General features: G+C 28.4%; 1 protein-coding gene across 4 annotated transcripts in view; it reads left to right on the top strand.

Moving 5' to 3' along the window:
• The window catches only part of LOC123272575 (rap1 GTPase-activating protein 1-like), a 211,631-nt gene that overhangs the window by 103,788 nt on the left and 89,100 nt on the right, over positions 1–18,743 (top strand). Inside the window, exons 1-2 of one of the 4 annotated variants that reach the window (XM_044739466.1) lie at positions 7,955–8,326; positions 8,433–8,600. The exons of 2 other annotated variants lie outside the window; for them this stretch is intronic. In XM_044739466.1, coding sequence (XP_044595401.1) covers positions 8,491–8,600 — 110 coding nt within the window. In that variant the 5' untranslated portion in view covers positions 7,955–8,326; positions 8,433–8,490. Of the gene's footprint in view, positions 1–7,954; positions 8,327–8,386; positions 8,601–18,743 lie in introns of those variants that run through there. One more of the 4 variants, XM_044739464.1, reaches the window with a different exon arrangement.

The following is an 18,743-nucleotide window of genomic DNA, read 5'->3' as shown; positions in this document are numbered from 1 at the left end:
TATGCCTTTATATGAGTACATAAGACTACTTATGTGCTGGTAAGGGTATGAGTATATCAGAGTATATGAATCCATATCAAGTTATATCAACCCTGATCAGGGATTTTTTTTTTTCAAGTTTATCAAAGTATATATAACTTTATCAGGTTATATCAGGGTATATCAGGACCTATTAAAGAATAATGTAAAATTAGATATGAGCATATCAAGTTTGATATAGACATATCAAATTGATAAGGCTTGATCAGGCCTGAAATGGCCAATTTTCATATCAGGCCATATCAGGACATATCAAAAATTAAATATGGACATATCAGATCATATCAGGCCAGATATGAACATACCAAAAATTTTTATATGGCCTTATCAGCTCATATCAAGCCTGATCAGAATATTTTTTCACGGGTAGTTAGGTTAGAGGAGCGTATAGTGCAGGTAATAATAATATTGAACACGGAACTGAAATTTATTTATATTCAGTAGCTATTTATACTGGTTTATAGAATTATATAGATCACTTCCTAATGAAATCCGCAAAGCGACATGAAATATTTAGATAGAGAATAATGTTTGCTCAAAACCCACCAATTTTTGTAACGCTCTCGACCACGCATGAAAAGAGAAGTTAAAATTTACGTAAAAAAGAATGTACTTCATTATAATTAATATAATTTATCATATTGTGGGAGTCATTTTTATTGAAGTACTTGAAAGATATCATCAGTAGATTATTTTTTTAAATGCAAAAAAAAAATCGAGTTACTTAAGAAATTCATAAAAATATGAGGGTATATTATACTTAAATCAATTTCATCTGTTGGATTTTTTCTTGTTATTTTAATTATCCCCTATAATGAATATCTCCCCAATATTTATCCTAAAATAACTTTGAAAATGAACTTTTTTAAAAATAATTTTTTTAAAGCATATATAGTTCAATCGTAACTGAAAGAGTAAATAATAAAAAGTAGGTATGATAGAAAAATATGTTATATCAGGAGGTGTGAAAGGGGACATTCTGAGCACATCATACATAAGGGGTAGAAATGTACATCATAAAAAAAACTTTAGAACTATTAGATACCTTTTTTAATTCCATCTCCTTGTGGCAGGTTTAAATATATAAATGATAGTAGCAGCTTCAATTCTATTGTATTATATTAAAGAAGATTTTTTATTTCCGCTCTCACAGTTTTTTATACGTTTCTCCTGTAACCTATGAAAGTATGTCGTTATAGTTATATCGTTTAGATCTACATACGTTTTTGATAAAATAAACGCATTGTATAAGATAAATCTGTTTTATATTTTTATAATTGCAACACTATTTGGCTATAATTGAAAATTAAAGGTTTACTATTTTATAAACATCAAGTCAAATTAACATCATCCCATTTTTATGTATCCATTGTTATTTGTAAGCGATGTGAAACGAATTCATTTATTTTGTTTTTTTTTCATTAAATCCTTTTTTCTTTGTATATTTTATTGTATAGAAATGCAATCAACAAAGGGCTGTCAAAGTGGCATCAAGAATCGTCACGCTTTGTCAAAATTGCATAACAAAATTTCTATTAGGGATGATAATTTTCTATAAGATAGGGAAGATAAGCATGAATATTCATGAAAAAAATACAATTTCAATCTTTCAATGGTTTTTTTTTTTTGTTTTGCGATTTCAAATTGCTATTTAAATTGAGGTAATAAATTTCAATATGAATTTCGTGAAACGTCCAAAGATTATTTCGCCACAATATTTATTCAACGCATTATCGATAAATTCAATAAATAACATTACTCAATTAATAAATCATTAATCATATAAAAATTTAGGTCAATGTTTACATGTTTACTTACAAAAATAAATATTCTATCTATTTGTTGAGTCAGAAAATCGATTCAGAAAAAACATTTGACAAAGATCTGAAGTGAGTAATTCATAGGACGTAATTGATATGACACCACTTATTATGCATGTATAACTACCTAGTTTTTTCTAAAGAATTTGTTAGTATGTTTGGCTGATCTAAACCTATGACTATTATTCAATAATTTTTCAACATTAGTTCTCATGCATGAAACAAAGAGTGTCATAGGTCTCAGATACATTAGAAACCTTTGTGAACCCACAGGTAGCTAACACTTATCAATCTGACCTGAAACTCATGGTTTATTGTTGTTTATGAGTAGTGCACATATGTTTATATCCATCAAAAGCCACAATTTTATCGGTTTTTTTCTTCTTCCTTAGCATTCGTGTACGGTCACATTAAATTGTGTGTAGGGGAAGACAATCTTCATCATGGTGAGATACAAGCCAGCCTGCAAATCACTGAGTTCTATTTGTTAATCCAAGCCACCTTCCCTTGTCCTCTTTTGAGAGAACCATTCGAAAATTTAATCATCACTATTGTGTTTGAGGTTCATCCGGGATTTAAACTTGAAAATACATTTTTTTTTTATGTTTGATGTATTATCGATCGTAGATACTTCTTTTCAGAGTTTATTCACCTTTCATGGAAAATATGTTGTTTTTCTCGATTTCATGTCATGAATAAAATATTTTTATATAAAATTTAACCGTAAAATTTTCTATTAAAAATAGATATGAATAATTTTAAGTTTTGTTTTATTATTGAAATTGAACTTATAGAATATATATATTGTATGAATATATTATGCATGTTGCTCTCATATAATAATCAATATTTAGCACCAGCATCTATCATCAACCACTACGTGTCCAGCCACTAGTACATCAATTTTTACAATCGTTACTAAACGAAAAAATCAATCTTTAACTCACTCCTTCATTAGGGCTTCACACGAGACGAGAGTAGGCGAGAGTATCAAAAATCTCGTCTCGGTCTCGTCAATTCCGAAAAAATTAAGTCTCGTTCGAGTCGGTCTCGTCTCGTTACCAGTTGTCTCGTCTCGTCTCGCTTAGTTCTAAATGTTAAGAATTTTCTATTAAGTTTCTTACCAAATACTTGAGTGTTCGACCAATTCTATTATATATACTCCCACAGATGTCTACAATAATTGTTCATATATTTACTACAAAAAATACAGGAAAAAACAAAAAATTCCTCCATGGAATCTGCAGATGTCCAAATAGAGACTTCATTTTCAAAACATCGAGATTTAATGGCAATAAAAGTTGTCCGTTAAGTACTGAATTAATAATGAGATTAGTTTTTATATTTGTAAATTCTATTTTTTCTTAAAATATAACGTTAATTATCGCAAATTTGTAACAACTATAATAATTAATATTCTTTTGAAATATTATATCATATTATAAAATATTATATGATATTATAATAGTATATTGTGTGACTAGGGATGAAACAAAACGATTTCAGACCAGAGTGAAGTTGCCTGCCCGAGCGAAGCGAGGGCTGGCATCACTCGGTCTGAAATCGTGTTTCATCCCGCGTCACACATTATATTTTTCATATAAGTTGCATTAAAAATGCTAGTTTCAATGTCTGGAGCCAACCAGAACTAGATAGTTTCAGACGAACAGCGAAAATACCATTTTATTATGAAACTTATAATAAAATAGAAAGTAATAGTTTATTTTTTACCAAACATTATTCGTAAATTGACAAGTTTTCTTTTATCATTCTTATTTATGCTTAATAACAGAATTATGATATGTCAATACAGTTAACGGTTAGAATGACAATTATAAAGGTATAAAATAAACAAACAATTGATAGGATTGAAAATAAAGCTGCAACTTCACCTCGCGGACAGAAAATCGTCATTTTCTGTCCGCCGGGAAGAAATAATTGATACCTGCCCGGCACAGTCGCATTGGTCTGAAATTGTCTAGTTTCGGTTGGCTCAACAGGCATTGAAACTCACATTTTCAATGCAGGTTATATGAAAAATAATAAAGAGAACGAGTTGCAGTAAAAATATGAAAAAATCATACTCAGCTAAGGATGCCATGATGTTTTGTATTGACAAGCTACGATATAGAATATAAATATTAATACGTATACTTCAAAAATTAGAGTTTCAATTTTGAGTTTTTTTTTTTTTTAAAGTTACAAAAAACTTTTTCACAGATGGTCTCCAGATTTTATAGTTTGTAAAATTTATTGTTCTCTATGTGGATCTTTTCTAATTTTTCTAATAAAAACTTCACAAAAAAAATTTTACGAGACTAAGAACGAGACTCTCGGATTGCGCTAAGTATATGTGGTCTCGGTATCGCCGATAATATTTTCAAAAACGTCTCGTCTCGTCTCGCTTTTCCGAGACGAGAACGACCGAGACGAAAAAAATCTCGCTCTCGTGTGAAGCCCTATCTCTCATAAATCATTCGATAAATCATACTAATCTGTGACAATTATTCATAATTAGTCACAATTAGTCATAAGATTAAATATTTTGTAATTAAGCCTGACGAACTTAACATTGAGTTTTGATTTTTTTTTAAGTTAATTTTCATTATCTATTCTACTTTATTTTGTTTTTATTTTTACTTTTATTTTTGGCCTTATTCTCATTATTTATATTTATATTAAATTCAAATATTACTTAAAATAATTAATTGTTATAATTAATGTACACTGCCGATCGGCGTTCTTATGCAATAAATAAATAAATAAATTATTTTATTTGTTTTTGTACCAAAAAAAAGTGATTAAAAGAAAATAATTATTTTTACATGACAGAATTAATTTGATATTTAGAAATAACATTTACAGAATTCTATATAAATATTGATACAAACCTATCCCGAGTCAGAATAATGAACCTACATAAGCCTACATGAACCTACATGAGCCTACAGGACAATTTTTAATTGTTTTAATCGATATTTTTATCTTTAATTGTTTTGATTGATCAATATAACCTCACAGAATATACTCATACCAATATTAAATAGTACAATACAAATGAATTTAAATAGTAACTAAAAAATTATTGACAAAAAAACTTAAAAATTCAATTTATAAATTGGATAATATCGATCAAAACAATCGAAAATTATTCTGTAGGCTCATGTAGATTCATGTAGGCTCATATAGGTTCATTATTCTGACTCGGGTATGGATCTGGACAAATTTGAGATGGCATCACTGACGAAAACTGCGCTGATAAGGCTATTTTTATTTTAGGTCGAAATTGCAAAAAATAAAATAATCTTTAACAGCTATTGAACAGCTTTTAGCTATTATTCTTGTGTGAGTGTAAGCATGAAACAACGAATGATGATGCGGGAGCCTTGATCTTATTGTAAAGATTTTTCATTTAAATTGTTTGAATCAAGACAATGCCAAATTGAAAACTCAAATGAAAACCTTATAAATACATGTTTACATTTTGTAAGTGACAATTATAGTCTAGTACTGAATTTCGATGTTAACATCGTAACTTTTCCAGCAATTTACTTTCCGTGTCTTAATAAAATTACTACAAGCACTTTAAAGTAGCATCAAACCGTCTATAAATCTCACTCATTCAGAGTATATGGGCATTATTGGTAACTGGCTTTTGGCTTTTACCATCTGGTACTCGTAAGTCACACTGCTTAAATCGGGTCATTTACTCTTATTGCGGAGATGTAATAGCAATCTGATATTCAAAATTAGAAAAAATCTAACCGTACCTTGAATCTATTTACCAATAATAGCATTGAATATTGCTAAATCGTACACTGAGAAATAAATTAATTCTTCAGGAATATATCTACAATTATTTAGGCTTTGGTAAAAAAAGCTTGAATATGATATTGATACAATCTAGTTTCTTGCAAATTCATCTTTAACTGATTGTATAATTGTAGCCGTTTAACTTCTCGCTACTGAAATGAATGATTTTCGGAAAATCGGGAAGTTATCGGTTTCATCTCGGTTTTTGAAATTTAAGTTTTCATCAGATATTTAAGTTTTGAGGTCTGCGTAAGCTATTCTGACTATTTTTACGATAAGGAATTCTAAAAAATTAAATTATCCCGGAAAATTTCATATCCGTATAAAAAAATGCTTTATTATAATTTCTAACTTTTAAATTGTATAAACAATACCAAAATTCTTAAAGCAATAATACAATACATTCTTGTGAGTGTATAGCATATCACATTCGATAAATTATAGTGATACAATAAATATCACTACTTCGCAAATAAAGGAAACAGATCTTTTCATGTTGACAGATACCAGACCATCAATTAAATTTATAAATCAGGAAAAAAAAAATTTACAATTACTCGATTGAGACTTACATACAACATAGTTTTTTATATAGCACATAAGATTTCTTATTTACTACATAACCATTTAAATTGAATGTATACATGTATGCATGTACTGTCAAGAGACTTATTGCACTTTCACCGTCACTCTATCGAAATCCAATTATGGCAGCCTCGAGTATGGACCGTAATCTAACCTCTATCCACTTGTTAGGTAGCCAGGAAGATCAATTTAACTATAATTAAAAGCTTTATGATTATTCTTAATATAAATATAAATCATCTTGATATGTCATTCAGTTATTATTATATTTTATTAATTGACATTGAACATAATTATAAAATGATAAATGATTTTAAAAAATCAAGAAAATAACAAATTAATATATTTATAACAAATTTAAAAATCACCTTTTTTATTTTTAATCAATAAAAGTGAATTCCATTTCGAGGGTTTACAAATTTAACATAATAATAAAGAAACAGTAATAATTAAATATCAATACAAAACCAAGCTAAATTAAAAAGTAAGATGATATTTAAGTAGTTAATTAATAGTATACCATTGGTAAAAATTGTTTTTAAATAACCATTCATTTTTAATAAATCGTTTTCGACATTTTAAAAAAAAAATTTTTTTTTCTAGATACGGGGCTTTAAAAAATCCTCGACTTATAATTTTCGAAATATATCAATTTTCAAGGTTTTTCGTTAAAATGAAAACTTTATGGACCAATTAAATATCGACGGTCTAATTAGCAATTGGTCTAACTCCTTATTTTTTAGAGGAAGATTTTTTAACATTTTGATGTAGTAATAGTCCAATTATAAATTATTTGAATTATCCTAACCAAAATATTATACTTTTATTAAATATTAAATGGTTTTTTAAAATGATAATAAATTTCAAACTAATTGTATTTTCGTACAAATGGAAGATTCTCTAAAATGGAGTTAGACAATTTGCTAATTAGAACGTCGATATGATATAATTTATTTTTCTCTTTTTTTTTCTTTAAATTTAAATTATTAGACACATCATGCGCGCTTTTAGATTTTCAAAAACTTCGCCGTAACCTCAAACATCCAATCACTAAGTAAGTAAAAAGGGAACAAATTAACATCAACTTTCGTCAATCACCTTTCCAGAAAAAGATGGAATGCTATTTTTTATTTTTTTTCAAATTATTATATTTTCAATAAACATTTTGAGAAAAAAAATTATGCAACTATAACAAATATGATAATTAATAATTATATACGCAAGAAAAAATCATATCATACATTAAAAATAACTAAGAAAACTCGATAATGAATATTTATAAACAAAAAAAAAAAAGATATTTGAATTTATCTAGAGTGTGTAAGATAAGATACATAATAATTATTGCTGAAGATTGAAGTAGCTTGTCACCCAAGCGCCTACGGTATTTTTATTTTGCCACCTCTCACTTCGCCCTTTCTTTTACAATCATCTTATCTTTTTTTTTTTTTACATCTTGTATAACATAACAGATCTACACACGCAACTTAAATGCGTGGGGTCGAAATTCACGGGGGATGCACTGTAGTATTATATTAATTCTTATCCATGTACATATATTCCGTCAGTGTCCCACCCCTCATGATTTTTACCCTCTCCACAATCGTTCCAGTGTCGCTATCCCAGTGTACACGTCATAATGCCCTTCCAAGCTTCACGGTCCCAATGCAGCCTACGACGCATACTGTACATTCAGTTTCATACTCGTTCTGTCAGTCCGTGCAAGCACACACGCGTTAGATTCTGTTGTATTTTCTCCCGTTTGCTTCAACATTATATTTGTTATTTTTTTTTCTGCCCAATCGTGCCTACGCTAAAACACTTACATTTTTTATTCATTCATCTTATAACTGCCAATCCAAGTAGTTACTCGTGTGTGACCTCTTCTGTTAATCAATTCATTGTCGGGTTAAAAATAGTATTCACAGTCATTCATAAATTTGTCAACATTTCGTTAATTTTCGGAAAAGTTTTTTATTTTTTTCCGAGGGATTATTATTATTTTTAACACTAAAGAAGTAACAATATGACACATTCCTTTCGTTTAATAGTTCTAAAATGCAATAATAGTAAATTTATTATTTATTCAACCAAAGTGATTTTTTTATTATTGTGTTTTTAATTTTTAATTGAAATTCATTGCTACTAATATCAGCTGAAATTTATAGTTAATAGTTATATATGTATATGGTGACAATTGTTAGTGACACTCTGCTTAAAATTATCTATCTGGATGCCAGTATTAGAAGGTGGAATCACGAGGAAGCGGATTTATAATTACCGTAAAATGCGAATGAGGTTCGGATCCACTTCAAAGGAGTCTTACTCACTCTCAAAGAAGCGGTACATATCAAACTTTTTTGTCATGTTTTATTATTTAAATTTAAAGCGTCATTACTTTTATTTAAATTGACCCAAATTTAATTATACATACTGTTTTGAGTGTTTTAATAATGAAAGTTTTCAAAGGTCACTCAGGTGTCTATCTTATATTTTCAATAAATGTTAAATGTCACTTAAAATCTTAATTGACGATAAAAACTAATGTCTGTAGTCATAATCAAAAGAAATTTTTGATAAACTAATTCAATAGATAATGCTGCAAACAGCAGACACTATTATTTTTTGATTTTAATTATATGATAATTTAGTCACAAAAGATTATTTTAAAAAAACTGCATTCATTCTTTTAAATGAAACCATAAAATGCAAAATTACTTTTTTAATTTTCTTTACGGTCATTTTTTTGTTAAAAAAATCCACAAAATTTTCAGATGTCTGTTGATTTCAGTGTGATAATAATGATAATTCGTAAATTAATACATATTTTAAAATTTATTTATAAGAACATGCTTATAGCTTTGGATTAATATCTGATCATATGTATTAGTTAACAATATAGGTTTTTTTCTTTTAATTTTTATTGTAGGCTTCGGTTAATTCTAACAAAAAGTTTTTATTACAAAAAAATAGATTTGTTAAATGATTATTCCTCATTATTTTTTTTGAATTAACGTACTAACGTAAAAAGTAGCCACTGATGCGCTTTTAATATTAAAAATTATTAAACAAGTTAGTTCTAACTTAATTTAATGTTAAGGTCATAAAGAAGTTTTTTTATCCATTGACTATTTATCAATAAAATTATTTTTTAAAGATCGATAATTCGTAATTGGATAAAACTATTCTGATTGCTTCCAAATATTTTGATTACTTTTTTAAAAAGAATTAAACAATCAAAGTCGGTATATTTTTTATGTCCTTGAAAAGAGTTTTGCTCAATGAAGATCTCAAATTCTTTCCTTAGTCAATTTCATAAATAATGAAAAATTTTAACATTGAAATTTTCAATGAATCACTTTTTTTTTTTTATAATTTCAAACTATTTTATTGATCAACTGAAAAATTCAATTAGTTCTATTATGTTTGAAAAATATCATTGACAAAATATTCAAACAGTAACATTGTTTAAAAAAGTATAAAATAAAAGTGTGATTTTATTTTGGTGATAACATTTTAATTTGAAGACTTGTCTTAATGATTTGTTAAATTTTTTCACTGCACCATGATGTGTAAAAGTAAATTGAATCATTACATTAGAGAATGGGCATTTTATTTTAATATTTTTATACATTTAGAATGAACAAGTGGCTATACACGCTCGTTTATAATCGTACTCCAGAGAATCCTCCATCTGGTCGTACTTCCGTCTCACGATGGTCTTCCTGCTCTTCTCTTGAACTTTTTTTCGTTTCTCCGCCTTTCATTCCAAGATTCGCATGTTCTCAAGTGCCCGCTAATATTAAACATAGCAGTACTGTCTTTTTTCTCTTTTTTATGTTATTGAATGTAGTGAATGGTACCACTGTGAATACGTAAACGGATATGTACTCTATCGCGCAATTGATTATCAAAAATCATGGACTTACGCTTGGGTTACCAACTCGTTATTGACGGTTGTCAAGTTCATTCAAGTATTAAATTACAGATCTAAAGAGTTATTTTTAAAAATAATTTTATTATGATCATTCGTGCAATCTTTTTGCCATCATATTCGTAACAGTTTATTATTTGTTATTAATTTTCTTTTAGTAAATGAAATAAAAAAAATATTGTACTAAATAAATATACATGAACTAATAATAATTCAATATGTGATTATATTTCGCATCGAGATTCCTATAGCAATGGTATTTGAATCTTCAGTGAATACATTTAGAATAGGTAATATATATATTTGAATATACAAAGAAATTTATGATTCAACCATATTTTATCAAGACAAATGACCAAATTAAGCATACAAATAATTTTAAACCTTGAATTTTGTATTCTTGTGGTAATGTATATAATCATCTTATGTTGCATACAAAACATAATAAATTATAGTTTTATAAGACTGAAAAACAAGCTTTAATAGAAAACTAAACTAAAAAGAAGAAAATACTTTTCAATCAATATAATATCTTGTTCTACAGCAATAGAAAATTCGCTAATTCAATTTGATTTAATGATTTTTAATAAGTTTATAATGAAATTATAATGATTAACAAAAAATTCATTTTTTAATAAAAAAAGCATAGACTAATTTCTATGATATTTTTACAGTACCTTTATAGTTATTTTCAAATAAATCACAAAATATTTACAAGAATTGACTTTTTTATGATTTAAGTTTGTACATGTTTGTACTTTAATTATTAAAGTTGCGTGGAGTAAAAATTTTCAATACTTGAATCATGATTAATTAAGAAGTACTTTTCCTGTTGGTCTAATTATTTTCTAAATTTTCTTCAGCAAGTTAAATTATACAATTAATGATTCAATATAATTTTAAAAACGAAAATTATAATATAAGCTAAAATAGTTTTTGTAGAAAATATAAACAAAATGACACATTATGTATTTAATTCTGACATGTTTTTTTCTTGTAGCGCCTGGTGTGGGTTCATGTTTCATTCCGATGCTTTATTTTCATAACATCTGCTTAAAACTAAGTTTCGAATTTTGAGACCAGTCAAAACAAGTTAATTCAAAGTTAATAATGAGAAAAGCTGTTGACGTGTTTTTAAATCACAAATTACATTCAACTTGATTTTTATTTACTCAATATTTGGAAATTTAACAGCAATTTCTATTCAAATTAAAGCAATTCTTTGCTCGGTATATCCTTGATATTATATATTGTTTTTTCCATCACTTTCGATTTGTTTTTTCTGTCGATATTGTTCTCTCACTTTTACGTATGAATATCAATTTTCAAGAAATTCATGCATTTGTTATCAATATTTTTTCAACCAATCAAAAAATAAAAACCTATTTTTTAATTTAACATTGTCGCAACATACTGACATACACAGATGAGTTATTTTTAGAAGAAAATGGTACACAGAAATTGTTTTTGAGATATGATTTAAATTGAAGTCAATTGGTATATGGCTGGATTCCAAATTGTTTTTCTATAGTAAAAATAAAAAGTTTTCATATTGTCAATTCATTGAACTTTCGTTTTGCTTAGAAACCATCAGCTTTTTACAATATTATAGTCTGAAATTAGTCTGGTATGATTGAGTCAACATACCTTAAAAGTTAAAATGTTGGAGCAGATGCTGTGAAAAAGATATTTGAGTTTTCTTCAAAATAAAAAACGAAGATCTTTTTAATGACATTCCGGAATGTTTGGATATTATAAAATATATTTTTTGTAGTTAAAATCGACATTTTTTATGAACTTCTTCTATTAAAAATACTTACTTACATAAAATTTATCTAATTCATATAGATAGCAACAATGAACAATTCTTCTACACTTTTATTTTTTCTTTCAGAACAAAAACATCTGTTCATTATTTCTAATACCTTATTTATTTTCTGTTTACTTTTACAGGAATGATAAGCCAGTAAATCATGACTTATCTGTGGTATCTTATTAATAAATGAATTCTTGTATCTCAAGTTAAATACAAAATACTTTATACTCAAAATTATTTAAAAAATATCTCATCTTTTCATTGTTTTCAAATTAATAATGTGATCAATTGAATACGAGAAGAATATTTTTAACTTCCCGCTAAGAAAATCGAAGATTTTCGAAAAATCGGGAAGTTATTGTTTTCACCCCGTTTTGTAAAAATCGAGGTTTTAACAGATCTCGACGTTTTGAAGCCCTAAGAAGCTTCCCTGACTATTTTTACGATGATGTCCGTACGTCTGTATGTGCGTGTGTGTGTGTGTGTGTGTGTGTGTGTGTGTGTGTGTGTGTGTGTGTGTGTGTGTGTGTATGTGTGTGTGTGTGTGTGTGTAAACCTCTTATAATTTTTGAACGGCTTGACCGATTTGATCGCAGTTGGTGTCATTCGAAAGGTCTTCGCCAAACTTAGATTTCCTGTAAGTTGGAACCGATTTGGACCAGTAGATTTCGAGAAATCGCAAAAAAAGTGAAAAAAAAAAGTTGTTTTTTTTTTTCATTTTTTGTTAATATCTCCGAATTGGCTGAACCGATCGACTTCAAAAACTATTCAGCTCTTAAACTTGAAAACCCGCATCGATCGCCATCAAAAGCGTCAGAATCGGTTGATGCGTTCGTGAGATATCGTTGTCGAAAAAAATCGAAAAAAGTGTTTTTTTGTAATAACTCCGAAATTTTTCATCAAATCAATTTTTTTGTTCAAAATTATTTATATAGCTCAAAAAACTACATCGATTGCCGCTAACCGCGTGCAAATCGGTTAATTCATTCAAAAGTTATAGCAGTTTGAAAATTTTAAAAATCGTGTTTTATCGAACTGTGATAAGATTTTTGAGCTCGAAGAGCTCAAAAGCATAGGAAAGCTATCCCTTTGAGCTCAGAGAGCTCGAAATAACACATAAACTGTATTTTTGAGCTCGAAGAGCTCAAAAACATTATAAATGCAATTTTAAGCGCTTAGGTACGAAATGAGCGGGAAGTTGCAGGGATGGCCTTCAGGGTCAACCGTTTTCCTAATTTTTTTTTCTATATTTCAAAACTTCAGTATAGTTAAAATACTAACAGTTTCTTTTGTAGATAAGTACTCTAGTAGGAAGAAAAAATCAAGGATGAGATAAAAGAGTATAAAAAATCAGCACGAGTCAAAACTACGTCATAAGATATCATACTTAATATTGAATCAAGTGTAATAAAAGCAGACAAGATTAAACACTCCTTTTCTTTAGAGCCCCTTGACGTTCGTTAGATTAAAAACTGAATCAGCCATATGGATGAGTTGTATCATATTTTTAAGCTACCGAAGAATCGTAATGCAATGTGATCGTTAAAAAATAACGATGATTAAGTACTATAAATAGTATTGAACTGATTTAAAAAAAATCTTAGCGGGAAACTTTATAATAAGAATTATATACTTTTTATAACTTTCCACTAAAGAAATTAAAAAATTTACCCTTCTAGAAAGCCAGTCTGAATAATTAGAAGACAGTGGCATGAGATATACAGAAAAAAAGGCTATCTTCATTCAAAGAAAATATTCTTAGTTCAATAATATTTATAGAAAACTGACGAAGTAATAATTTTTTTTCTATATTTTGATTTAAAAGAATGAAATGATCAAGTTTTGATTCAATTGTTTTAAATAAAACTAAATAAATAAATTTCTCAATTATTATTTGTTTTTCTTCATTTAAACATAGAATATTTTGGTCAATAAAATTTAATTTCTTTGTGCAAAAGATATTGTACTTACTTCAAAACAAAGGAATATTACGTTCTTGAGTTAAATATTTACTTCTTGAGCTGTAAAATCCATTTATTAAATAAAAAAATCTCCTACTATCACACTGTAAAAAATTTTTTGGACTCGGTGTGGTGTAAATGATTCGGTGTTAAAATTTTTAACACGGACGGTGTGAAAATTGCACTAAGTGTAGTGTTAAATTTGAACGGTGTGAATCCTAAATTTTACACCATCAAGCGTGTAAATGTATTTCCTGACAATTTCTCATTAATTATTATAATTAATTAATATAATTTTTTAGTTTCAAGCTTGTACGATATTAGATTATAAATATAAACATGTAGAAATAAATATTTAAAAGTATATTTTTTTTGATATTATGCTGTTGTACGGAGTAAAATCACAAAAATCATAAAAATATAAAAAAAGTAAAATATTTATTGAAAATGTCATTGATATTTCTCATAATTTATTTATAAATAAATAAATTATAAGTCTATTATTAATCATTTGAATATCGCGCCAAATATTAACAGAAAATGTATAATACTTTAGTGCTGCCGCCTATGAGATTACCATAAAATGGAACTAGTTCAAACGTTCGACACAAAATTTATGTGATTCTGTTTTTTACATATCAAAGTGTTAAAGAGTTGAACATTAACAATGAGCCTTAATATTAAAAATACAGAAGTGGATCTACTAACTTCAAATTTGAGTTTAATGTCACAAACAATTTTACAAGAATTCTTAACTCCATCAAGTTTTAAAGACAGAAAAAAATACGTCAAAGTCTTGTGTGAATTTAATAAATCTCCTTCTTTTAATTCCTATATCATTGAATGTAAGTTTTATGCTCACGTATTATTATTTTTTTTTTATCAATGAAAATTTTATCAATGTAATATCGAATTAAAAAATTATTCAGTGCTTTATATTTCTCTGCATAATTGTATTAAGTAGTTTTGTTTGATTACTTTATTTGTCTGTTGAAACGCAAGGTGGCGCTTGGACTATTTCTTGCGAGAAACAATAAATAAACATCAGCTGTGTTGTAATTATTGCCAAAACTGACATCCTCAATTATTACAGTCGACGCTCTCTGTATTTGACCGCTCTCTGTATTTGACCACATTCTTCCTCTGTACTTGACGATTTTACACAGCTCTTATGGACAAGGACGAGTCAAATACAGAGAATGGTCCTGTACGAGCGAGTCAAATACAGAGAGTGTTGACTGTAAGTGTTTTTATTTACAGTGAAAAAAAAATTTGGTATTTCCGAAAATGCAGTGATAATAATTAAAGATGAGAAGGGGTTTGAAATAGATTCCGACGTTTTTCATCTGGTCGATCAAAGTCAAACTTTTTCTTGTGAACTTATTGTGACTGAAGAAAGTGAAACTGCGACAAGAAAAAGAAAAAGTGAAGAAGTAGTGTTAAATGTTGATACAAAAAAACAATGCTTGGACATAATAAATTTTACTCCTGAATCTGAAGATGTAACATGCTCTAATAACTTACCAGATGAAGTTGAAATGATTGAAGTTTCCAATAAACCTGTTGATCCAGTATGTTTAATATTATCTAGGATGAATGATATTCTACATCAATTGGATTATTTAAGCAAATTTATTTTTTTAGAATGAACTTTTAAATGCTCTCCGCAATTCGTATGAAGGCCAAGAGATTTTGAAAACGTATGAAACCGACAAGAGTGTAATACAAACTGTTAATTTTCGTAAAAATGTAGTGAATGTTGTTGTGAATTTAATGGTTGCAAAGTTTGGTTCATATCCTACAAGTGAGCAAAAAAATGAATATGCATTACAAACTGTTAGAATATTTTCAATTTTAAAAGATCCAACTACAGAAAACGGTCAGGTAATACATGAAAAATAATGTCAACAATAAATTTGTATATTAAGAAATTAATTAATGCATTAATTATTGATACACTTTTATACGTTGATTTTTTATTTTAATTGTTTTATTTTTAACTTCCGACTAAGAAAATCGAAGATTTTCAAAAATCGGGAAGTTATTGTTTTCACTCCGTTTTACGAAAATCAAGTTTTCATCGAATCTCGACGTTTCGAGGTTCTAGGAAGCTTCCCTGACTATTCCCGCGATGGTGTCTGTATGTATGTATGTATGTGTGTGTGTGTGTGTGTGTGTGTGTGTGTGTGTGTGTGTGTGTGTGTGTGTGTGTATGTATGTATGTATGTATGTAAACCTCTCATAACTTTTGAACGGCTTGACCGATTTAATCGCGGTTGGTGCCATTCGAAAGGGCTTGACTGAACTTAGATTTTAAATATACTTTGGAACGACTCGGACCGGTAGATTTTGAGAAGTCGCAAAAAAACTACAAAAAAAAATTTTTTTAAATGAGGTTTTTTTGGAATACCTTTTAAACGGCTTTACCAATCAATTTCAAAAACTAATCAGCTCTGAACCTCAAAAAACCACGTCGATCGTCGCCAGTCCGGTCAAAATCGGTTGATTCGTTCGTGAGTTATCGTTGACGAAAGAAAACCGAAAAAAGTGTTTTTTCGAAATTACTCCGAAATTGTTCGTTCTATCAATTCAAGTTTAAATTCTTCAATCGGAAGATTCTTCATGAAGCTTAAAAAACTGCGTCGAACGCCACCAACCGCGTGAAAATCGGTTTATTTATTCAAAGTCATTGCGATTTGAAAATTCAAAAAATAGTGTGTTATCAAACTTTTGAGCTCGAAGAGCTCAAAAGCATACAAAAGCTATTTTTTTGAGCTCAGAGAGCTCAAAATAATACACAAATTGTATTTATGAGCTCGAAGAGCTCAAAAACGTCATAAGTGCAATTTCAAGCGTTTAGGTATAGAATTGGCGGGAAGTTGCAGGGATGGCCTTCAGGGTCAACCGTTTTCCTAATTTTTTTTTAAGAAAGCATTTTATAATCCGAAAGGTAGATCGGGTTATTTTTCTTGGAGGTTAAGAACTTTAAATAGAGCTAATAAAGATTCCAAGGGTATTAAAAATGCGGAAAAAACTAATGCAAATTGTAAAGTGCCAGTAACGCAGGCATGCGTTAATGTTGAAGAGTCCAGAAGTAACTCTTGCTCGACACCAAAAGAAATCGAAGATCAGATCTATTTCCTCCGAAATATATCTCCAAAAACGCCAAAAGCTGACGTTCTACGAGCATTAGAGATAACCTACGAAACGAGACGAAAGAATTCTGTAAAAATTCTGGAAAATTTTCCAAGATTTCTTGATATTCCATACTTAGTAAGTACCTCCAATTTCACGAATTGTTTTAATATTTTATGTTTATTGTATATTAATTTAACTGGATCGTAAATTGCTCGATTTTTAATTTCAGATTAATTTGGATTTTAAATTAATGTTTAAAAATATTGAATTTTCTAATTTTAATCCTGACCAAATACTATATGTGGCAAAGTCTCAATTAAAAAATTTCAAAAATTCTTACAGTGAAGCCGATGAACCAGGTAGGATTTTCGTTCTCAAAAAAATTATATTTTATACCAATGCATAAATGAAAATTATTCTTTATCCGTCAGCATTTAATTTAACGGTCCACTATGGCACAAAAAAATTTTCCTTTTACTTGTTATATCTGTAAAATACCAGTAGAAACTGTAACACTCATGATTAAACATTTACGCTCACGTCATGAATTATATGCGGCTTCGACTTCACCCGTAAAATGTTGTAAAGTAAATTGTAATTTTTTATTTCAAACTTATAGTGGATTAAGAAAGCATATGAAAAAACACAATTGTCCGATTTATATGTCATCTCAATCGTCTGCAGCGGCTCATAAGTTACATAGTAATAATAACAAAGAATTATCATTTGAACAAAAATTTGCTTTAAAAATTGATTCACTTGGTATTCCTAAATCTCAAGTGAAAAATGTTTTCGATGTCTCCAAAGATTTGGTGAAGAATTTGGTTCAAGATATTAACAAGAACATAAACTCTTTAAATGTTAATAATGGCGAAGCTTTGAAAGCACGCTTAGAAAGTAAAGAAAAAGAAATTGTCATCCGTAACAACACAGTTTAAAGTGAATGAATTTTATGCGAAAGCCAAAGACTTCGTTCATCCTCGTCAAATTGTTTTTGGTACTCGTTTTGATAAAGTTTTTGATAAAAAAATTGATGACTTTAAAACAAAAGCTGTCCAATGTACTTTCCAATACATTCCAATTTTAGAGTCATTGAAGTTTCTTTTAAGTAATGAAAGTGTCAGAAAAGTTATAGCTGACCACGATAAGGACTTCTGTGAAGATCTTATAAAAGACTTCAATGATGGTTTCTACTATGCCAATCAACCATTTTTCCACGAAAATGAAAAATTTATTCAAATTCATCTGTATTACGATGATTTTGAAACAGTCAATCCACTGGGAAGTAAGACAGGTGGTCACAAATTGGGTGCATTTTATTTTATAATAAGAAATTTGCCGTATTACTTGAATTCTCAACTCGACAATATTCATTTATTAGCACTCTGCTACACTGATGATATTAAATGATGGGGTTATAAACCAGTTTTAAATGAAATCACCAGAGATTTAAAAATATTGGAGACAGTTGGTATAAAAGTCCAAAAACAAACTTGGAAAGGCACTCTGGCATCACTTAGTTTTGATAATTTGGGAGGAAACAGTCTTCTTGGTTTGGTAGAATCGTTTTCAGCAAGCCAGTATTGTCGAATTTGTACAGCTGATAAAGACCTATGTAAAACTCTTGTTCGTGAAGA

Source organism: Cotesia glomerata, linkage group LG10 (assembly GCF_020080835.1).
Source record: "Cotesia glomerata isolate CgM1 linkage group LG10, MPM_Cglom_v2.3, whole genome shotgun sequence".
Classification (NCBI taxonomy): Eukaryota; Metazoa; Arthropoda; class Insecta; order Hymenoptera; family Braconidae; genus Cotesia; species Cotesia glomerata.
This window is presented reverse-complemented; position numbering and strand designations above follow the sequence as displayed.